General features: G+C 52.8%; 2 protein-coding genes across 3 annotated transcripts; both read right to left on the bottom strand.

Moving 5' to 3' along the window:
- Positions 1-300: 300 nt before the first annotated feature.
- KCNS1 (potassium voltage-gated channel modifier subfamily S member 1) lies at positions 301-7,647 on the bottom strand. 2 transcript variants are annotated; one of them, XM_027623088.1, is made up of 4 exons: positions 7,473-7,647; positions 6,468-6,573; positions 4,175-5,203; positions 301-1,679 (listed from the first exon to the last, which is right to left on the bottom strand). In XM_027623088.1, exons 3-4 carry the CDS (start codon positions 5,198-5,200, stop codon positions 1,209-1,211), a joined length of 1,497 nt encoding a protein of 498 aa, XP_027478889.1. In that variant the 5' UTR covers positions 5,201-5,203; positions 6,468-6,573; positions 7,473-7,647; the 3' UTR covers positions 301-1,208. The 2 variants fall into 2 exon arrangements, with proteins under 2 accessions (XP_027478889.1, XP_027478887.1); XM_027623086.1 differs by lacking the exons at positions 6,468-6,573; positions 7,473-7,647 and having other exon boundaries at positions 4,175-5,208.
- Positions 7,648-14,990: 7,343 nt separating this feature from the next.
- WFDC5 (WAP four-disulfide core domain 5) lies at positions 14,991-20,023 on the bottom strand. The gene is made up of 4 exons (XM_027622882.1): positions 19,505-20,023; positions 16,092-16,232; positions 15,869-16,009; positions 14,991-15,490 (listed from the first exon to the last, which is right to left on the bottom strand). The coding sequence occupies exons 1-3, from the start codon at positions 19,590-19,592 to the stop codon at positions 15,870-15,872; spliced, it is 369 nt and encodes a 122-aa protein (XP_027478683.1). The 5' UTR covers positions 19,593-20,023; the 3' UTR covers positions 14,991-15,490; position 15,869.
- Positions 20,024-22,135: the final 2,112 nt, after the last annotated feature.

Here is a 22,135-nt window from a genome sequence, read left to right on the forward strand (position 1 = left end):
GTTCTGGGAACTGTATGTGAACAGGGCTATGGGAACCCTTCCCTCCCAAATTTCTCAGCAAGTAGAGAGGATTCAGCCGGTGAGCATAAGATGCCCCCAGCAAGGATGAGGGGGCTGAAGCTGGCTGAAAGGGGCAGAGGTCTCAAGCATCTATCTGCCCGGATGGTAACTCAAGGTAGGGCTGGAGGTCTGCATGGCGGGAAGAAGAGAACGGCCAAAGTCAGCCTGGGGGGACCCAGGTGTCACAGGTGTCCATGCACAGCAGTTCCCTGCCACCAACACTTCAGAGTTGAGCTGGCTTTAAATTAGTGACTTCCTGCTACATTTGGCTTTCATTTCCCTCTGGGGCACAGACTGTGACCACCTGACAACGGGCTGAGATCTGGAGGTGGGACAGGGGCATGTCCACTTCACACGTCACATCCTAGGATGGGACAGGCCAGGGCCCCTTCAGAGTCTGCATCTCAAGCCAGCCCTGGCAGGAAGCTGCAGGACAAGTGCTGGGCAAATCTTACGTGCCAGCTAAGGAGGCAGCTCCTCTCCCTTCCTCCCAGACCTCATCTTTGAGAGCTGACTCTTGCTGGAAGCTCCTGGAAGAGAACCACAGCTGAGGTGCAGCACTCTTCCATCTGAATCCCCTATCTGGTCCTCTCTCTAGCCCTGACAGTGAGTTTGAACCCAGCGGATCAACTCTGGAGATCCGTGAACCCCCTAAAACCACATGCAAACTTTGTGAGGGCAGAATAAAGACGGCATGCAAGGAACACCAGTCCTGGCAGACCAGCGAGCCTGGATTCCAAACTTGGCCCCACCACATCCAGCTGGGTGACATTTGGGCAAGTCCTCGCACCTCTCTGAGCCTGTTTTCTCATCCTCCGACATGAATGTGGCAGGGCTGACAGGCAGGAGGTGCCAGGAACCATTAGCAACCTTTCTACGTTCTCTTTGGCGCATGCCTGCTTCACGGGGAGCTTGGAGGTCCACGTATGAAGTTCTCTGGTGTGTTCACCAGGCTCACAGAACCTAGGGCAATGTTCTCCTGGCCTGGGCCTTTGGCAGGAACGGGCTTGGCCGCTGGGTGTCATTCCTCAGGCCTGGATGAGTGATCCTGAGCAGTCACGCCCCCAGGAACGCTGTAAGCGGGCAGGGATCTCGGCTGTTTCAGCTGACCTTAGGGGTGTGGGAAGGGGGAACACCGAGCCTTGGTTTTAGTAAGCCTGAGAGTCTGGAGGCCCACTGGGGGCCTGGGCCTCCAGGTCTGTAGACCTTCCCTCCTGGGAGGTCTCACGGGACGTCTCCAGAGACACCTCTGACACCCCGTCGACACTGCTCAGCAAATCCTCAAACACCCGGGGGTTACAGTTGCGCACGGCGGCCTCCAGAGCCTTCTGGCGGCGGTAGAAGTGAGAAAACTTGTTGAAGATGATGGTGATGGGGAGCGCCACCACCAGGATGCCCCCGAGGATACAGCCTGAGGCTGCCAGCTTGCCGGCCACCGTCACGGGTACCACGTCCCCGTAGCCCACGGTGGTCATGCTCACCGTGCCCCACCACCAGCAGGCGGGGATGGTGTCAAAGCCCACGTCCTCCTCCTTCTCAGCTGTGTAGGCCACACCGGAGAACACGGACACCCCCACGGCCAGATACAGCAGTAAGATGCCCACCTCACGGTAGCTGTGCTGGAAGAGAATGTGGGAAGCCAAGTCAGAGCTGGGTGGGCCCACAGACCTGGTATCGAACAGATGGGGAAACTGAGGCACAGGGAGTAGAAGGGGCAGGTCCACAGTCATAGAGCAAAGTAGAGCTGGTGCCGAGACCCAGGTCCCTGGACTCCAAACTAAGATCTTTCAACCACAAGAGGCAGCCAACTCCCTGGGCGTGAACACGGGCCTAACTTCTGTTGTCCAGGATGCCTGCTAAGCCACAGTGGTTTCTTCTAATGCAGGGGGAACCGGTGGCACCAGCCAGTTAATAACAAGCTTGTGATTTTTCCAGTCACAGAACCAACGGAGAACCACAGTTTGTATTCCACAAATGCAAAGGGTTGGTTTCATGTACTTTTGGCTGGTCTACCTCCTTTCTGACAAGTACAAAAATATAGTCTGCCTCTCAAGAAAGCTGATAGGGTGTATGTTCCCTAGACCACCCACTGAATGCACCTGCCTGTGGGTTTATATATGCTGTGCCCCTGAAGCCAAGCAGTGGTTCTCAAACAGGGTAATCTGCCCTCCAGGGGACATATGGCAATGACTTTTTTTTTTTTAAGACTTTATTTATTTATTTGAGAGAAAGAGAGCACACATGCAGGGGAGGGGCAGAGGGAGCAGGGAGCCCAACGTGGGGCTTGATCCCAGGACCCTAGGATCATGACCTGAGTCGAAGGCAGATGCTTGACCAACTGGGCCACCCAGGCGCCCCAACATATGGCAATGTCTTTAAACATTTTTGGTTGTCATAACTGGGACAGGTGTGCTACCGGCATCTATTGGGCAGAGGCCAGAGATGCTGCTAAACATCCTACAATGCACGAGACAGCCACCCCCGCCTCCCCACACACAACAAAGAATTATCTCCCCCCAAATGTCAGTAGTGCTGAGGCTGAGACCCCTAGCCTAGAGCTGTAGTTTCCTAGTCCCAAACTGTAATGTGTGGAGGAATCATGTTGGGATCTTGTTTAAAAGGCAGAACTCAACTGAGTGGGTGGGTCTAGGGTAGGGCCAGAAATTCTGCATTTCTAGCAAGCTTCCAGGTAATGAGAAAGCTGCTGCTGGTCAGGGGCCTTGCTTTGAGTAACCAGGAGTCTTACACCCGAGTCTTGGACCCTGGCAGCCTCAATCAATATTCTTCTCCCTCTTTGCAGAAAAAGCTGGTGGCACCAGGCCCTGGCTCCCTGCATGGCTGGAGGCAAGGCAGAGTTCTGGGGTGAAAGCATCTTCCCTGGTGAGGTACTGAATTCAGGGATGTGGTTAATGGAATTCCTTGTTCCTGCCCACTGCCCCAAGATTCTCCTCACATCACCCTGCCTGTACCCAGCATCCTGACTGCCTTGCCACGAGGGCATGAAAAAGGCTTTACAAAGCCATGGGTGGGCGGGGGTCTCCTAGGGATCCTTAGGAGGGCTGCCCAGAGCTTTAGGAGAAAGAGCAGGAGGTGCTGGAGTCACACACAGCTGGGTTCTTCTCTGGGCTCTGCAACTTACTGAGGAAGCTCTGACAAGTCCTGTCACCTCCTGGAGCCTCAGTTTCCTCATCTGCAAAGTAGTGACAATAATCCTTGTCCCAGCTTGATCCCCTCCTATTACCTTGGGATAAAGTGCAAAATCCTGGGCCAGGAGTCCGTGGCCCTTCAGTACCCCATCCTACGCACCTCTCCAACCTTGTGAACTGGCACCCCTCTTTCCTTGTCCCCTCCCAGTGTTCACCCTGTTCGCTCTCCAGGCCTTTGTCCAAGCTGTTCACATTTCCTCTGTCCCCACACCAGGCTAAATTCTCCCCTTCAAGGTGAAGCTTGCCCGAGCAGTGATGCATCCCCAGGGCAGGGCCTGGCAAAAGAAGGGTACTCAGTAAATTGCAACCAGGCTTTGGAAAGCCAACTTTCTAACCTCAGGTTCTTCACCTACGGGAAGGGAATAAATAACCACATCTTCCTGAGGAAGTCCTGAGAACAAAATCAATAATGGATGTAAAACTGGCACGGAATTAGCACTCAGTAAGTGTTAGTTCTGGGGCGGCTGCTGGACTTGGTCTGTCAAGGGTGACCTACGATATCTGTGCCCCCTCACAATGCCAGAAGAAAAGCTCAGCGGAGAAGCCAGTTAGCATCCTGCTTTGCAAATTTCTGCACTATGTATTATCTGATGTTTGACAGAGAGACCAAAAACGTTCTCTGTCTTGTGTTTTTGCTTTTGTTTTTTTAAAGAAAGAAAAGCAAAGCTCTGCCTCGGATTTCAGTTTTCACCCCTGGCAAAGAGCCCTGTTGAGAAGGGCAGACGGGATGGGAAATGGACACCTGGTCTCCAGCCCTGTGCCCGGCACATAGAATGTCCCCTGGGTTCACTGTGCCCCTGGACACCACGTGCCTCTAAGTTCACCTGCTAACCTGCCCTCTGGTCACCCTCGCCTCCCCCCGCACCCCCCCTCCCCGCAGCCCCTCTCTCCGGCCCCAGAGGCCCTACCTTGAGCGTGGCGCCCAGCGAGCGCAGCCCAGTGGAGTGGCGCGCCAGCTTGAGGACGCGGAAGATGCGCATGAGGCGGAACACCTGCACCACCTTGCCCAGGTCGCCGAGGTCCTCGCCGCTCGCGCCGCCCCGGTTGCCGAGCGCCATGCCGGCCAGCAGCGTGAGATAGAAAGGCAGCACCGACACGATGTCAATGAGGTTGAGAGGGTGGCAGAAGAAGTTGCGCGTGCTGGGCGCCAGCAGGAGACGCGACGACACCTCGAAGCTGAACCAGGCGATGCAGAAGTACTCGAGGTGCCGCAGCACCGGGTCGTCGCGCACGCCGTCCGGGCCGCGGCCCGCGGCCACCGCGGCCACGGCGGCCGCCGCCTCGCGGGCCTGGTACTCGGGCAGGCTGTGGATGCACATGGCGGCGATGGAGGCCAGCACCACGCCGATGGAGACGCAGCTGAAGAGCTTGCTGGGCAGCGAGTAGCCGGGGTTCTCCATGGTGAGCCACAGGCGGCGGCGCAGGCGGCCGCAGCGCGCAGCCCCGTAGCGCGCCAGCTCGCGCTGCACGTCGGAGATCTCGTCGGGGCACGGGTCCACGCTGCTCGGCGTGTCGCTGTCCTCGTCCCAGTCGCGCGGCCGCGCCACGCGCCGCTCCAGGTAGCGCGCGCGGCAGCAGGCGGCGAGCGCGCTCTCGCCCAGGCCCCAGTAGTCGGCCTCCTGACCGAAGGCGAAGACGCACAGCTCGTCGAGCACGTGCAGGCGGCCGGTGCGGTAGAAGTGCAGCAGGCCCAGGAAGAAGCCCGGGTGCCGGTCGAAGTAGAACTCGCGCGCCGCCGCATCATAGTCGTCGCACAAGCGCCGCGCCTGCTCCTCGGACGCCGCGGCCTGCAGGCGGCCCAGCCGCGTGCCTGGGAAGCGCGCCAGTGCGCGTGCGCTCAGCCGCCGCCGCACGCCGCCCACGTTCACGCGCAGCGCCTCGTCGCTCCGCCGCCAGGGCACGCGGGCGCCGGGCCCCGGGGACTCGCTCACCATGGCCTGCGGACACGGGGACGGCGGGGGGGGGGGGGGCGGTTACTGGGGGAGGGGTCCCCGGGCCTGCCTTCCAGAAGGCCGGATTTAAACCCCCTGTCCCCTCCACCAGCTCTGGGGTGCAGTGGGCGCTGAGTACGTGTCAAGTACCCTCTGCTCTCAAGAGTCAGGCTTGGGTTTGACTGCCCTTCACTCCCCGACCGAGGGTCTTTGGCCAAATCACTGAGCCGTCCCACTTCCATGTCGTGTGCACAGAACAAATGCTGAGATCCGCCTTGGGGGGATTATGACAGTGACTGAATGGCAGGATATGCTGGCACCCCCGGGGGGGTGGGTGCTCAGATAGAGTATCTCCCTTTCCCAAACTTGGATTTTCGTATGTCAGGGGCCTACTTGTGGGATCTTGGACACACCAGCACTCTGATCCTCAGTTTCCTCCTCTGCAAAATGGGGATAGTAATGCTGACCACCCAGGGATGTTGGGAGCATCAGTATAGACCAGTAATTCTTTAAGTGTGCCCCCTGCACTGGCAGCATCATGTCACCTGGGAATTTGTCAAAGATGCAAATTCTCAGCTTGCTCTAGACTTAATCAGAAACTCAGGATGGAATTCAGCAGTCTGTGTTTTAACAAGCGTGGAGGGTGACTCTGATGCATGGTCAAGTTTGAGAGCCATTGGCTTGGACCTTTTAAGGCATCTGCGGAGTCAATCAGATGGAACACTGAATTTCTTCTGTGACCAAAGGCAAGTCATGTCACCTCCCTGAACTTCTGTCAAGTGGAGATAAAAATAGCCACCTCCAAGTGTGGTTAAAAGATTAAATGAACTATTGTGTTTATGGGGCCTGAAGGGGTTCAGTAAATTATCCATGTTTCACTGTCTCCCCAAGTCAGCCAAATCTGGGGTTTATCTCCACCCCTGATGCACCCTAGGGCTTTGAGGAAGATGCTTTTCTCCAGGTCTTAGTTTCCTACACAATGCACAATGCAGACAAAAGCACCTACCCTCAAGGCAGGCTGGAGGACTAAAGTAGCTTGTGGAAAGTGCTCCGCCTTTTTGATACCAGAAAATGTTAGATCCTTCCACTGCCCACGTCTCCAAGCTCTGCTGGAGCTGAGAGCTAGTGACTCACTTCCTGATCCTGGGTAATCCCATCTGTACCATCCCATCAGTAATGCCTGCTTCCCAGGGTGGACAGGGGATTGGATGTACATCAAGCGGCTGGTCCGGTGCCTGGCAGGGAGTCAGGTGAGGTGCCCTTCACTTACCCTGGGCTTGGAGTTAAGCTGGTCAGGATAAGGGTCGTGTCCTTAGCTCTGTCGCTTCTGTGTCCTCAGGCCAGTCTCCTCCCACTCTGGGCTTTGGCTCTTTTGTCTATAGAACAGGGAGAACAGCACTTCGGGTGGAAGGTTACTGTGTGTGTGTGTGCAAAGCCCTTAGAACACAGCGGGTGCTCAATAAATGTCAATCCTTTGCACTTTCTTCTGGTCAGACCTGGGTTCAAATTCTGTCTGCCACTTACTGTTGACCCTTGAGGGGATCCATTCTGAGCTTCAGTTTCCCCATCGGTAAACTGGGGGACATCACACTTTTCTTGAGAGGTTATGAGGATTAACTAGGGCAAGATGTTTATGGGCAGGAAGGTGGCTCTGGTACATAATCCATGCACAGTAAACACCCGGGACTCCGGCGGGATGTAGCTCCACTCCCACTTCCTCCACCGCACTTGGTGTCAAGAGATGAAGCATCCAACCCAGTTGCGTCACCCATTAGCTGCATGACTGTGGGTAAATCCTTTTCTCTTTCTGGAACTCACCCTCCTACTCTATTAATTGGGATAATTAATTCAGCAAACCTTCCCCAACAAGGATCTGAGTATCAGTTAGAAAGGTTAAATGACTTGCTCAACATTACCCAGCTAGTCCACGGCACAGTTAAGTTTGGAAACTAGGCTTTTCCATTCAAGGCTCTCTCCACACACTTATTTTGAGCACCTACTATGCGCTGGTCACTTCGCAGAGCTCCATATACACTTCACTCGGTTTAATTGCTACACCAACCCTGCCGGGGAGGCTTTCTAATCCCATTTTATGGTTGAACCAACAGGACAGACCCCAGAGCCTGGCTACCCCACAGTGCTCCCTCGTGGGTGTGGGAGGGGTGGTCTCACGAAGGGGGCGCGGGACCAGAACCCCGGCAGCACCCCCCCCCCGCCCACTCTGCAGCGTCCGCCCCTTCCCGGGCCACGCCCCTCCCCGAGAGAAGTTCCTTACCTGTCAAGCCCCCTCCAGGGCGCACCGGCCAGGCGCGTCTGTCCCCGAAGCAGAAGCCGCTGAGGCCGGGGAGCCGCTGGCTGGCCGGGCTCGTCTCTGCCCCTGCTGCCCCGCGGAGCCTCGCTGCTGCGGAGGCCCCGCCGCCCCGTACTTCCCTGTCTTCCTCTGTCCCCCGCAACGGAGGCCACATCGATCTCGCTGCCGGGGGAGGGAGGGAGACCGCGGGCTGCCGGAGGCGGTGATTTCTATTCCTGACTCGATTGGGTGGGGGTGGTGTCTGGAGACGGGGCCCAAGAGCCAGGACATCCTCCCTAGTCAGGGACCAGGGGAGGAGGGGTCATTTAGGGGAAAGGAGCCCCCGCGACAGAGGGATTTCAGCCCGGAGCATCGCTGACAAACAACAACGGCAGTAATAATGCCTTCCTTAATTGCGTCTTCCGTATGTACCGGTGCTCTGCTCAGGTGACTTATCCAAGTTATTCCTGACACAAGCTTGACAGGGACAGGTGAGGCTCAGTCACCTGCGCAGGTCACTTAGCTTGGTGTTGTGGACTTGGGATTGGAACTCGTGTCTTCCAGGACTGCAGGTGGGGATCTGCGTCAGGGAGTTGGAGGAAGTGGCCTCATTCCCCCAGAGCCGCCTGGGCTGTGCAGCTTGAAGCAGATATTGTGCCCCCTAGAAGTTCTCTCTCCCCACCTGCCCATGGGTCCCTGATTTCTGCCTCAAGTGGGTTGGGATAGTAAGGGAGAACGGTACCAAAGAGCTTTGTCAAGGTTATGTAATCTAGGGGGGCCTGGCTGGCTCAGTGGGGGGGGGGGGAGCATACAATCTCAGGGTTGTGAGTTCAAGCCCCAGGTTGGGTGTAGAGATTACTTAAAAATAAAATCTTTAAAAAAAAAAAGGTAGGTAACCACAAGCATTTATTGAGTGCCTACTGTGTGTCAGGCTGAAGAGAAGGTGCTGGAGACTAGGACCTGGATACAAGAAAGGATTCCTACTTCACAGATATTATTAATAATAATAATAACCAACATTTATTGAGACCTTGCCTTGGGCCTAGTGTCCTACAGGCCTCACCTCATTTATGCTGCCAGTATTCTGTGGGTAGGCACTATTATTATTCCAATCTCAAAGATAAGAAATGCAAGGCTTTGAGGGTAACTCAAAGGTCAAATGGCTTACTTCTGAGACCTCTAGAACAGAACTGTCCACTAGATAGAGTTTGAGCCACATATATGATTTAAATTTTTCCAATAACATTAAAAAAATAAAATAAATAAAAAGAAACAGATGAAATTAATTTTTTAAATAATATATTTTATTTAACCCAGTATATTCAAAATAATATAATTTCAACATGGGATCAATAAAGACATTACTAAGGAGGTATTTTACATTTTTATCTAGTACTAAGTCTTGGAAATCCAGGATATTCAAATTACCACAAACTTAGCAACTTAAAAAAATACAGGTTTATTACCTTACAGTTCCTATAGGTCAGAAATCTGAGCACAGCATAGCTGAATTCTCTACCCAGAGTCTCACCACGTTGAAGTCAAGGTGTCAGCCAGGGCTGGGGTTCTCATCTGAAGTTTCACTTCTAAGCTCACAGATTGTTGGTGGAATTCATTTTCTTGTTGTTGTAGGACTGAGGTCGCCTTTTCCTGCTGGCTCTCTGCTGAGGATCACTCTCAGCTTCTACAGGCTGCCTGCAGTTCCTGGCCACGTGGCCCACAGGCAGTTCACAACATGGATGTTTGCTTTCTTTCAGGCAACCTGGAGTGTTGACTTCCTCTTCTGCAACCAGCCAGAGAAAATGCTCTGCTCTTAAAGGACTCACCTGCTTAGGACAGGCCCACCCAGGACAGTCTTTCCTCATGGAACACATTTCACACGTTCCATTTACACTCAAAGAGGAGGAGATGATACGGGGGAGGGGGAGGGGGTCCGTGGGAATCCTCTTAGAATTCTCCCTATATCCACGTACAGTGAATCTCATTTGGATTAATCACATTGCACATGCTTAGTAGCCTCATGTGGCTGGTGGCTTCCCATATTGGATGCATAGCTCTAGGCTGTGCCACTTCAGTCCTTCCCTCAAAGTAAGAAGTTAGAGCAGGAAGTTTGCAATCATCTTGCCTAACTCCCTTGTTTTAGCAACAAAGAAACTGAAGCAGATCTTTGGAGAAGCAGATCTCCCATTTCCTAGCCTCATACTCTCTGTAGCCTTCACTACCCCCCCCAAACTTAGGGGGTACCTCCGCCCTGGAGTTAGAGCAGTAGCTTCAAAAAGAGAAAAGACGAACCTATTTCCCAAGGGCAGAAGAGATGGAAAGTAGGATCTGGTTTCATCCCCAGATCACGTGGGAAGTACATGGAGTGTCAGATTAATTCACCAGTGATAGGAATGGGAAGAGAGGCATTATGGACCTCTGAGGCTAAAGGGGGGTATCCATACCCATTATGTGCTGCGAATGGGCTGTGCCCCAAATTCTCCTTCAGTCCCTAGCCAGGTCTGGCCATCTGAATCCATGAGGGTTTATTTTTTTTTTAAGATTTTATTTATTTATTTGACAGAGAGAAAGACAGCGAGAGAGAGAGCACAAGCAGGGGGAGTGGGAGAGGGAGAAGCAGGCGTCCCGCCAAGCAGAGAGCCCAATGCGGGGCTCGATCCCAGGACCCTGGGATCATGACCTGAGCTGAAGGCAGACGCTTAAGGACTGAGCCACCGAGGCGCCCCTGAATCTGTGAGGGTTTACCCTAAAGAGTAAGCTCGATGTTGCATAAAGTATAGAAATTTTTGTAATTAAGTAGACTAGGTGTGGCAGGCAGCTTCTAGAATGTGTCCCAGTGATGTCCACCTCCTGGTATTCATGCCCTTGTATAATCCCTCCCCCTTGAGCATGGGCGGGATTTCCTGATTTGCCTCTAATGAGCGGAATATGGCAAACAAGGGTAAGGGAATGTTGCTTCCAGGATTAGGTAACATAAGATTGACTTTTCTTGGTTCTGATGAAGCAGGTCGTCATTCTGGTAAGGCAAGGTTAACTTCTGGCCAACGCTGAACTAGAAATTGAGGAATTCAGTGCTACAGCCCTCACAGAACTGGAATTCTGCCAACAACCATATGAATTTAAAAGTGGGTCCTTCTGCTGTTGCAACTCAGTTAAGACCCCGGCCCTGGTTGAACACCTTTATTTCAGCTTTGTGAGTCCCTGAAGCTGAGGACCCAGCTAAGCTGTGCCTGGATTCTTGACCCACAGAAACTACGAAATAACAAACGGGTGTTGTTTTAAGCCGCTTGGTGGCTAGTGCTTGGTAATTTGCTACACAGCAATAGATAACGAATACACTGGATTTGCGTTCTGCCTTTACCACTAGATGGCGGTGGGATCAGGAGCCAAGTGATGTCTCCTCTTGAATTCTTATCTTCCTCATCTGTAAAATGGGGACAACGCCTACCTTTCAGGAGTGTGGTAAGGAGGCGCACATGTTCACTCTCCGTGAACAGCTCTTCCTGCCCTTTCTTTACCCAGCGTATCAGTTAAGATTCAATATAGTTACAAAAACACAAAATGAGCCACGGCGGCCTCTGGAGAGGAGGTGACTTTTTTCCGCAGTCCAGGTGCAGCTGCCCAGGAACAGCTGCCCAGGAACAGCACTGAAGACCCAGGCTCCCTGACTTTTCCTCCTCCGCTCTTCTGTGGCTCTCATGCCTGTAGCAGGTGAGGCCCGTGCTTTGCCCATATCCCCTCGGATCCCTTTGCCACCTTGTGTGCACGGGCTCCTGGCACGCTTTCACTCCGACAGCTGGTATCTGCATCTCTTTGTCAAAGGGCTTCCTGAAGGCCGAGCAGCTTGCTCTGCCTGCACACAGGGAGAGCCTGAAGTGCCTGGGAATGTATGTCCTCCATCCCGGAGTTATTAGCTGATGACTGAGGGGTACAGAGACAGTAATCTCCAGCTCTCTTGCTCCACGGGAAAACTCTGAAGAGTCACCTACTCTTGTCTCTAGAACCCCCCGCCTGTGGGACTTTGCTTGTTGTCACACCCCTGCTGGCCTCTCCCCCTTTCTGGTATACCTCTCCACTCCCAGACCCATTCTTCCTGGAACATTTCCAAACCATCACCATCCTATGAATCTTCATCTAAAGATTTGCTTCCAGGGAACCCACCTAAGACAATCTTCAAGGTCACCAGATAGCCGTTCTAGCTGCAGCATCCATGTTCCAGAATTCTGGACAAAGGACAAATGGATGATGGGCAAAAGACGGATCTGTCACATCTGGTAGGACAAGGGCTTTCTGGGAAGCCCCGCCCAGTAGACTTCCCCAAGCTTCTGATTGGCCAGTTCTGGGTCACATGGTCATCTCTAGGTGTAAGGGAAACAAATTGTTAAAAACTTAATTTTTACTTTTTAAAATTGGAATATAATGTTTTATAGTAAATCTTAAGTTACAAATGAATTAAGTTTTTACAAATTTATGCATCCACGTGACTGCCACCCAAGTCAAAATATAGAATATCTCCAGCAATCCAGGAGCCTGGGGGCGGGGGGTGGCTGGACGTTTCCAAGTGCGGACATTGCTGTGGGTAAGGAAGAAGGGGAGAATGGATGACTTGCAGTGACATGCTTGGCTAACTCCTGCTTAAATTCAATATCAAATATTCAATATTCAAATATCACCTCCTTCAGGAAATCCTCTCTGGTCTCCAGGCTGAGCTAAGTTCCCCCTGGCATCCCACAGTCTCCTGGTTTTCTCCCTAGGAAGCATGTCATGCGACTCTGTAGCGGGGCTTCGTCTTATCCTCTAGTGCATGTGCTTTGTGATGACACCGCCTAGAGCCTGTACTAAGTGCCCAGTAAACTTTGAGTGAGGGAAGAAAACAAGATTGGAGGCTGAAGACCCAGGCTCCTTGACACAGGTGTCCAGCCTCCCAGAATACTTTCCAGAAGGGCAGTGGAGACAGGCAGTGGAGATGGTGCTGGATGGGCTGGACTTTGGTGGCTGAGGACAGAGTTGGCACGGCCTAAGTCCAGTGCCCAGACCTGAGGGGGCAGGTAGCTAGTTAGCCAAGAAGCTGAGCAGGAGACTCTAGAAGAGACTGTGTAGATGCTGCCACCTATAGCCAGAGAAGCCGTGGCCTGTGACTTGCCCCCTCCTGGGGCTCCAGGATCCTAGCTCGGGACTCAGGGCCTCAGTTCAGCCTTGGGGCCCTAAGCAGCTGCGTTCTAACCCACTCACCTGGGATCTTTGTCCTGGGGTCTCTTAATTTTCCTCCTGACGACTTTCAGGAAAGAAACCCAGGGCAATGTGCTGGGTTCCAGCTGCCTGGAACTGAGGCTAGTCACTTAAACTTCTTGGCTTTTTGTGATCCCCATGTCTCAGATGTGCAAACGGAGTCTTTAGGGCTGGAGGGAATTCTCAAAGAGGGGATGTAATCAGTGGAGTCAGTAAGGATGTTAGCTTTGGCATCCCACTGCTTGGCATTGAATCCCAGCTCCACTACTTACCAGCTGTACAATCTTGGCCAAATCAACCTCGTTGTGCCTCAGTTTCCTCATATGTGCAATGGGGGAAAATGATGAAGCCTACATAGTGAGGCTGTGAGGACATAATGAGATTATATGTGTAAAATAATTAAAGTGACACCCGGCATAGGGTGGTTGCTTTCATTTCCGCTGTTGCTGATTTTATTAGTACCTAAGGAATATGGTATGGCTGAATCCTGGCTACTTTACCTCTTAACTGGGAGTCTTGGGCAAGTCACTTATCTCAAAAGTTCTTCTTGTCAAATGGGAATAAGAATGCCCACCTCCCTCAGGGTTATAGGATGGAAGAATGAAATGATGTTTTAGAGTGTGAGGCATGGAATGGGCATTCACTCAAGGGTAACAATCATTATCTGAATTCGACGAGCTCTCACTGCTATAAATCTATAACAATTGCCCCCCCCCCATCTCACCGCCTTCCTATAACAAACATTTATTTTGCTCTTGCAAGTTAAAGGATTGGCAGCTCAACATCAGGCCTGCCTCAGCTATCCTTCATCCCAAGACCAGTGGCTTCTGGGCAAGCACTTTTCATGGCAGAGGGTGGAAGCTCCAAGAAGGCAGGTACCTTGCCTTGAAACTGGTGCACTGTCACTTGGGGCCACATTCCATCAGTCCCAGTGCAAAGCCCTAAGTCCCTGGGTGGGGGATGTGTGCTCTTCCCGAGGGAAGCCATGGCAAAGGTGGGGAGGGAAGGGGTGTGTCTTTGGGCAAACAGTACAATGTACCCTCTTATCAGTGTCGACCACTTGAGTTTATAGATGGGGAAATTGAGGCCCAGAAGGAAAGGAAATACCCAAGCTCACAGGGAGTCAATGACTCAGATTATTCTCCTCCCTCTCCACTCTTGGGCTTCAGCATGTATCCCTATAATTAGCATTTGCTGATTTTGAGTTCAGCACTTGAACCCCATGAGAAGGACTATGAGTGAGGAAGTAGGATTCTTTTCATCTTCCAACAGGCCAAACAAAATCCCTGAGTGGTGACTCACCCGTGACTACACTGTCAGGTCAAAAAAACAAGGAAAGAAGACCCGGGATTCCTAACTTAACCTGCTCGGTGGACTGCCCAGCCCCAGATTCCCCCCTTGGGGCTTCCATTGGGACACAAGAGGAAACCCAGCAGATAAAGGCAGGGAGGAGCCTGCCGCCTCCCACCTCTCCCCAAAGCAAGTCCTGGGTGACTGGGACAGTCAGGAATCCAGCCCTCTGGGTCCAGGAATGTCCCTTGGGATGGCTGTCGTTCCCTCATTGACCCCCTCCCCCACCCTCTTAGGTCCTGACTACAGACTGACCCTTGAGAAATCCCAGGTGAATGAGGTATCGTCCAATGGGAGACAGACTCTCCCATAAATAATGACATCCCAACCGTTCAAGCAACATTCCCCAAATGTGGAGCAATTTGAAATGATCTTAGGGTGGACCTGGATACAGCATTTTACAACACTGACGCTTGAGAAAGTTCTCTTCTCAGTCCTTCTGATTACTCCGGGAAAGAGGTCACAATTTTGAGATCTGTGTCTTTAACTTGTCTTTAACCCTTGCTAATCTTCGTTTATTACCAGAGACAGAGAACAGCCTTCAGGCTCACAGTGTTGGCAGGTGGCAGCATCTAGGTAGAATTTAATACTATTATTTAATATTGTTTCATCTGACAACATTTACTTTAATGGACCTTAGCTGTTTTTTTTTTTTTAATATTTTATTTATTTATTTGAGAGAGAGAGCACGAGAGGGGGGAGGGTCAGAGGGAGAAGCAGACTCCCCGCTGAGCAGGGAGCCCGATGCGGAACCCGATCCCGGGACTCCAGGATCATGACCCGAGCCGAAGGCAGTCGCCCAACCAACTGAGCCACCCAGGCGCCCCTGGATCTTAGCTGTTTTCACTGCATTTGCTTTTACAATCACATTTTATTCGTGGCAAGTGATTCTGCGTATTCCATTTATAGTGATGATGTCAAGGTTTTCTTTTGAAATAAATTTATTTATATACAAAAGGGAGTCCATTTAAAGAAAGACATTAGATAAATAGTATAGGCAGTATGCAAGATACTGAGATGCTATTGTGCAGGTGTGTCACAAATGGTGGAAAGGGGTATGCAAATAGATAATGTCTGGAAAACTCCGCTAGAACATACGTTCAAGGTGGCTGGGCTGCCTGAGGGAGGGGTTTGGACCCCACAAAGAGGGGCCTACCTGAATTGGGCATTTTAAGTGGGGAAACACCAGAGGAGATAGGGAGGTGGTGCAGGGTGATAGGAGTCTATCTATGCACCTTGACTCCCAGGAGGAGAAACCAGGGGTGGATGGGAGGCAAGGGAGGTGACAGCAGATCAGTGTTCATCAGAAGGTTGAAACTGCCACTGGCAGAGATAGCGGGATCTGGGTGGCAGGGTCCCAGGCCCCCTATCATCATCCATTCCTGCTAGGGACCCCATGCTGAGGATCCAAAACCAGAATTAGCCTGGGGAGAGAGAAGGAAAGGGTTACACCTCCCCCATCACAGGACTCTGGGGTCTTTAGAAACTTTGATCCCCATCCACCCCATCAGCCCAGCCCTGGCGGCCACTCAGGCAGGATGGCCCACCCTCCTTCACAAGGGCCAACTGAAGCTCAGAGCAGTTGCAAGATCAGCAAGAGAATGGAGGGTCTCCGGTTCCTCCTTGGTCCTAACGGGTCCCAACAGGAGCCCTCCGACCCCATCCTCTTCCCCAGGTCTGGCGTGGGCAGCCCCAGGCTCCTGGGAAGGTAGGTGTCCTGTTAGGCTTATTGACCTGGAAGGACATCTAACGCTGGGGCTAAGAGAGGGAAAGAACCTGCCCCAGGCACGTAGGAACCATACCTTAGACGGGGTTGCGACAGTCTCGACCACAGGCGCCGAGGCAGCACCGATTGGAGCCCCTGCAGTCTGAGTCCCTGTTGCACAGGTGCTGCACGGGGCTGAGGCAGTGCAGGTGGTCCTTGGGGCAGCTGCCCCGCTTTACTGAAACACAGGGGCCTGGTGAGCCCTGCCCGTGCCCAGCCCCGGGGCTTGGGCGCTCAGCAAGGTAGAGAGGGACACTTACCGGAGATCAAAGGGACACACTGGCGGAAGCAAGCTTTGTAGCAGCACTTCATCCTTGCAGGACACTGGCTGTCATCCAAGCAGTGGTCCGGCACCGAGAGGAGGCAGGGCCCATCGTCCGGTGGGCAGCCCCCAAATTTCTCTGTAAGAAAACCCCCAAATCTTGCAGCTGGAGGCAGTTCCACGTCATATAATGAGCACCACTCTGGGAATTGCAAGATCCAAATTCTCTACCCCTTATTTCTTGCCTGTCCTTTGGCAAGTTATTTTGTTTGTGTTTCTGTTTTTTTTTGGGGGGGTGGACTTGCTTTTATTTGTTTTTATTTAAATTTTTCATTGGGGTATAATTGACATAACATATTAGTTTCAGGTGTACAACAAAATGATTTGATATTTTTATATATAATGAAATGATCACCACAAGTCTAGCTAATATCTGTCCCCATGCATCATTAGACGTTTTTTTCTTATGATATGAGAACTTTTAAGATTCTCTCTCTTAAGCAACTTTCAAATATGTAATACAGTATTATTACCTATAGCTACCATGCTGCCCATTACATCTCCACGACTTATTTCTCTTATAATTGGAAGTTTGTACCTTTGACTCCCTTCACCCATTTCCCCTACCTCTCACCCATGACCCCCTGGCAAACCCTAATTTCTTCTCTGTATCTAGGAGCTTGTTTTTTGTTTTGTTTTGATTTCTTGATTCTGACCTGAGATCATACAGTATTTGTTTTTGCCTGGCTGATTTATCTCCCTCAGTGTAACATCTTCAAGGTCCATCCACACTGTTGCAAGTGGCTGGCAAGTTTTTTGTTTTTGTTTTTGTTTTGACTGCAAGCCTCAGTTTTCTCTCTGTGCAGTGGGAAGCTGGACTCCCTCCAGGGCTGGTTTGAGACTCAGATGACATGAAGGATGGCAACAAATGAAGTTCCACATCTGCACCTGGGCCAACAGGCCGTGCCTGGCCTGGGGCTGCCCACCTCCCTGTGTTCATCCTCAACACCTTTTCCATTCGGGGCTCCTGCTCTGCTCCCCAGCTGCTTCTCTTTGTGGGGCCTTGCTTTTGCTGAGCGCTTTGCCCGGTGCTCTCTCCACCACATTCGTCAAGTCTCAGTGGAAACACTGCATCCTCGCATCCTGGGGACACCCTCCCTCTCTGACCCCGGACTAACTAGGTCAGCCTCCCCCCCCTCACCCCACACTCTTTCCTTCAGCGTTTGTGACTCCGCATCTATTTGTCTGCTTCTCTCCCTTGGCTGGAGGCTGTGAGAATAGACCCCTTGCCTGCTTCTCTCACCATTAGGCTGAGGCACAGTCCTTGATGCAAAACACCAGCAGCTCGGCTCAGAGACTCTTTGAAAGACAGGATTTTGAAGGGCGACCCAGCATCGTCTGCTGTTGCCAGCCTGGTGCACTGTCACACGGCCGGCCACAGTCAGCCACACCTGTACTGCGTGCTTGTCTCGTTGCACGTTAGCCTTATGTCCGGGATCTGTATGAACTCGCCTTTGAGGTGGTCCTCTGACAGCTCTACAATGTTCTGTCCCAGAGCTGATCTAGCCATTTTTCTTGTTAGGATTTTGGGCCATTTCCAGATTCCATGCAGAAGGCTTGACTCAGTATCTTCTTCCATTTAGAGGAGGAAGTCAAGGGTTGGAAGGGTAGTGATTGCCCAGACCCACAAGGGCCTGAGCTAGGACTCTGACCTCCCACCCCTCTGCTCTCGCCACCACTGAGTCCTGGGGAGGATGAAGGCTGGTCCCAGGCCGTCACTTTAGTCTAGCATCTGAGAAAAGTTTCAAGAGCCCCCAGCAGCCTGCGGCCAGCGCCCTGACTGTACCTTGCATCTCCCTTCCCCTCCAGCTCCTAACTGGACGCTAGCCACACACATAGGGGGCACCTTGCTCACACAGGAAGTGCTCAAAACCCACTTCACTTGTTCAACTGGGTTGTCTTAAACTGAATTGCTGCCCCCTGCTGGAGAAAGAGCAGCTAGTCTGCGAGGGAGGCCCCTAACCGGATTAGCCCCTCCTTCCCCCAGCTGGCGGTAGGCGTGCCCCTGGGAAGGCTCTGAGGTCCAGGGGGGTAGCCCTGGCCAGCGGTGCTCAGGCCTCAGGGCGTGAGCTGAGAGGAGATGCCTGAAGTCTGACAGGGATCTCCCTGTGGGCTGGGGTGGTCCCACAGCCAGGAGAGCTCCTGGGAGGAGGGGTCGGGGGCGGAGCCTTGAACAGACAGAAAGGAAGAGAGACTCAGAACTGCCATTTCAAGTGGCTCAGTCTTCTCACCTGCAAGATGGGGATAAAAATAGTCCCAATCTCTCCGCATCTCAGCGAGGAGGAACGCGGCTGAGCCACATGAATCACAGCCAGCAGGGGTCTGGCCCTAGAACTTGCTAGCATGCTTCCCTCCTCAGCCTGGGTCTGAGCATTCTCCTCCCCAAACCAGCTCGCGCCCCGGGAAGAGAGAGCCCCACCTCGGAGGAAGGCATCAGTTAGGCTAGCGGGGGCAGAGAGGTGCAGGGGGCTGCTCCCCAGGGCCCACAGAGGAGGGAACCTGTCCCCATTACTGTCCCGGTCCCGCAAGGCAGGGCCAGGGATGCACGGGTGTATGTAGGTCACGGTGTCCCAGCCCCAGAAAGGCAGGAAGTGGAGGCCTTGCCCAGGTGGGGAGGCACCTGTCTAGCCTCGCAGCAGCCCCGTCCTCCCCCACCTGTTGACAGGTCAGCCCCAGCCTTTTCCGGGAGGCTTGGAAGAGGGGTAGGGGTGGAGCTTCTTCCCAACAGATCCCAGAAACTGCACCCCCTACCCAGTTTGGGAGTCCCTTGCACAGACTGGTCTCTGGGACACGGGAAGGACCTGAGAAAGACAGAAACAAGATGGGCAGGGACCAGACCAGGCACAGCCTCAGTAGCAACAGAAGATGATGGAGGGGTCATCTCGCTGCCAGGCGGGCCCACAGATCCTAATAATCCACGGAGACATCGACGGAAGAGCAGGTACAGACAGGTTTGCTCCCCCGTCCCCCAGAGACACGCGTGCACACAGGCACAGCCCCAGGACACACACACCTGCAGCCATACCTAAACACACACGTGCAGACCCAGACTCATACAGACAAGTAGGCACAAAGACCCACACGTACGCACATGCACACACAATCCCGCACTCAGACGGGAAGATGAGCACCGAGACCCTGGCACGAAGACATCCACAGCTGCTCACAAGGCCGGCTGGTAGGCACAGAGAGGTGCAAACCAAACCCCAGCTGCTGGAAGCTCCCAGAAGCGGGCATCCGCAACTACACATGCAGACGTCACACTGCGCTGCCTGCCCTCCCAACCCTCACTCTCCCCAGAGAGGTAGGAGCTACCTGGTCCCTGGAGCAGAGGAAGCCACCCACACTCACCTCCCTTCGTCCTGGCCGAGGCAGCAGCAGGCAGCTGGCTCCCCAAAGCCAGGAGGGCCACCAGGAGGAGAAGGCTCCAGGCCCTCATGTTTCTGCTACCAGCACTTAATAAGGCAGGGCTTGGGGGCCCCTAAATTGACCCCTGCAGCTCCAGGGAGGCTAGAGCAGCTGAGTCAAGGGAGGAAGGAGATGAGCTGGACGGAGTGGCTCTTGTTTGCCTCGTCCCGGCCCCGCCCCCTACGCTGGAGCCTCAGTTCCGGTGTGCTTGTGCAAGAACTGAAGATGGGTGGGTGGGAGCAGGTGCTGGTGTTGGGGGCTAGCGTCCAGTCCTGCCTGCTGGACTTGGGCTGTGATCTCGGGCAAGTCTGCTCCCTCTTCGGGCCTCAGTTGTTCTCATCCGTACAAAGAATGAAGGTTGCTGAGACCGATGATCCCTCTCCCGGCTCTCCAGGGTCTTGCGGCCCCCGCAGTGGCTTCGGCAGGGTACAGAAGTCAGCTTGGAATGGCAGGAAGGGGGTGGCAGAGTTCTGGATGCCTAGGAGGAATTCAGGTTAAGGTCAGAGCTTTCTGCTGGAGAACGTGGGCCCAGGCAGGCACGGTGAGGGAGGCCAGCTGTGGCCTCTCCTCCTGGGCTTCCGTGGTTAGGGGAGAGAGAGACCTCCCTGCCTCTGGTGAATCACCTCCAGTGGCTTCTGGTAGAACTGCCCTCTGCCTCGGACTGGCTCAATGATCAGGGTGGTTGTTTGGCCGAGGTGACTGGTCACAGCAGATGTAGGTGGCTTCTGGGACCCCTTCCCTGGCCCTAAGAGATCCTGAGCAAAAAATCATCACAGCCAAGGACTCACCCTTAGGGCTCCTGCATTTGGTGGAAGAGGCCCTGGAGGTTCAGGGTCTTAAGGGGCCCCAAACAGAGACCCCCACTGAACCATAGTACCTTACCAGGACTGCGGGAGGTCAAGACCATCCTCACCACCCTCCCTCTTGAAAGATGGGGAAACAGTCGGCCGGAGATGGGAAAGAACTGGCTCAAGGACCCACGGTTGATTCCTAACCAAGGTGGGATTTCTGTCATGGCGTCCTGGTGATCCCCATCAGTTCCTGGGCCTTGGAAGCAAGGCATTACTTCGTCTGACCCTAAGAAAGGAAGAGCGTATTCCATTCCAGGACAACCCTCACAGCCAGGAAGTTCTTCACTGGGTTTACCTAGAATCCCTCATGCTGTCTTCTAAGCTCTCAGGAAAAGAGGGGCCCTATATTCTATGATCTGGTGTTTCTTTTGGAGTAGAAGGAGAATTTTATGGGGCTATTTTTTTTTCCCCGATTACAAACTACGCACATATATTGAATAAATGCTTTTTCAATTAAGATGATTTTGTAGACATTTTCCTGCGTCTTAAAGTATCCTCCGATATCATCATTTTTAATGAATACATGGTATTTTGTAGCACTGATATGCTAAAACATAGTTTCCCACCACACTCAAAGTGGCTCCTCCTGGGGCTTTGGCCTTCCTTGGAGCTTCCGTGGGGCAGAGCATGTGACTGGTGCATACACAGCAGAACCATGAGGTCATCCAAGTCTGTCTAGGAACCCTCTTCCCTCCTTTAGGCTCCCATCACCCCCAAGTCTGTCCTGCCCTCAAGTTACTGCTCACTCTATTAAATGACTCTAAGGTGTCAGAGACAGGGTGTCACCTCATCATTTATTTCTCAAAAGAGACCACCCTAAGAGGTTCCTGTGTAATCAGGGGGATGGAGTGCTGGTGGAGTTCGAATCTCAGGCTCTAACAGGGGAGGACAGGGACCTCCCAGTGGCGGGTGCAGCTATTTCGGGGGCTCCCCCGGGGTTAGGAGTCCCTAGAGAAAGGAGGGAAGGGGACTGCAGAGTGAGACTTGGCATGTGTCTGGTGAGGCTGCAGGACAGGCAGAGCTGGAGGCTGGGGTAAAAGTGGGGTGCCCGGCGGGGAGCTGCCTGCAGATGTGGAAGATGGATTTCCAGATGTCCAAAGGCCAGTGTGGAGCCTTCAGTTTCCCCGTCTGCTTGTATTAGTTTCTGTGCCTTAGAGAAAACAGCCACCTCCCCCAGTCCTCACGGAGGGGGTCTCACGTAGCAGATGAACCCATTGATCAACCAGACCCAAGCTCTTGGTTATCTCTTAAACCTCTGGGATTGTTCATGCTGCACCATCTTACATTCTCACCAGCAACGTACAAGGGTTCCAACTTCTCCATTTCCTCGCCAAAGCTTGTCTGTTTCCATTAAGATAAAAAAATTTATAGTCACACTAAGGGGTGTGAAGTGGTATCTTGTGATTTGGGTTTTCATTTTCCTAGTGGCTAATGATGTTGAGTATCTTTTCATGTGCTCACCATTTTTTTGTATATCTTCTTTAGAGAAAGGTCTATTCAAGTGCTTTGCCCATTTTAAAATTGGGTTGTTTCATCTTTTTATTGTTGAATTGTACACGTCCTTTATATATTCTGGACACTAGGCCCTAATCAGATATCAGATTTGCAAATCTTTTCTCCCAGCAGCTGGTCTTCTCACTATCCTGGTAGTGTCCCTTTGATGCACAAAAGGGGTTAATTCTGTTGAAGCTTACTGTGTTTTAAATATCCTTTGACTTGAAAC

The sequence above is a fragment of the Zalophus californianus genome, chromosome 8 (genome assembly GCF_009762305.2).
Source record: "Zalophus californianus isolate mZalCal1 chromosome 8, mZalCal1.pri.v2, whole genome shotgun sequence".
In the NCBI taxonomy this organism is placed as follows: domain Eukaryota; kingdom Metazoa; phylum Chordata; class Mammalia; order Carnivora; family Otariidae; genus Zalophus; species Zalophus californianus.

Excerpts from the sequence above, each read along its gene's own strand:
- KCNS1 (XM_027623088.1), bottom strand. The coding sequence starts at position 5,200 with ATGGTGAGCGAGTCCCCGGGGCCCGGCGCCCGCGTGCCCTGGCGGCGG. Across the intron at positions 1,680-4,174 it reads CGCTGGGCGCCACGCTCAAG|CACAGCTACCGTGAGGTGGG; the intron begins GTAGGGCCTCTG and ends ATTCTCTTCCAG.
- WFDC5 (XM_027622882.1), bottom strand. The coding sequence starts at position 19,592 with ATGAGGGCCTGGAGCCTTCTCCTCCTGGTGGCCCTCCTGGCTTTGGGG. Across the intron at positions 16,233-19,504 it reads CTCGGCCAGGACGAAGGGAG|AGAAATTTGGGGGCTGCCCA; the intron begins GTGAGTGTGGGT and ends GTTTTCTTACAG. Across the intron at positions 16,010-16,091 it reads GTGTGTCCCTTTGATCTCCG|TAAAGCGGGGCAGCTGCCCC; the intron begins GTAAGTGTCCCT and ends CCTGTGTTTCAG.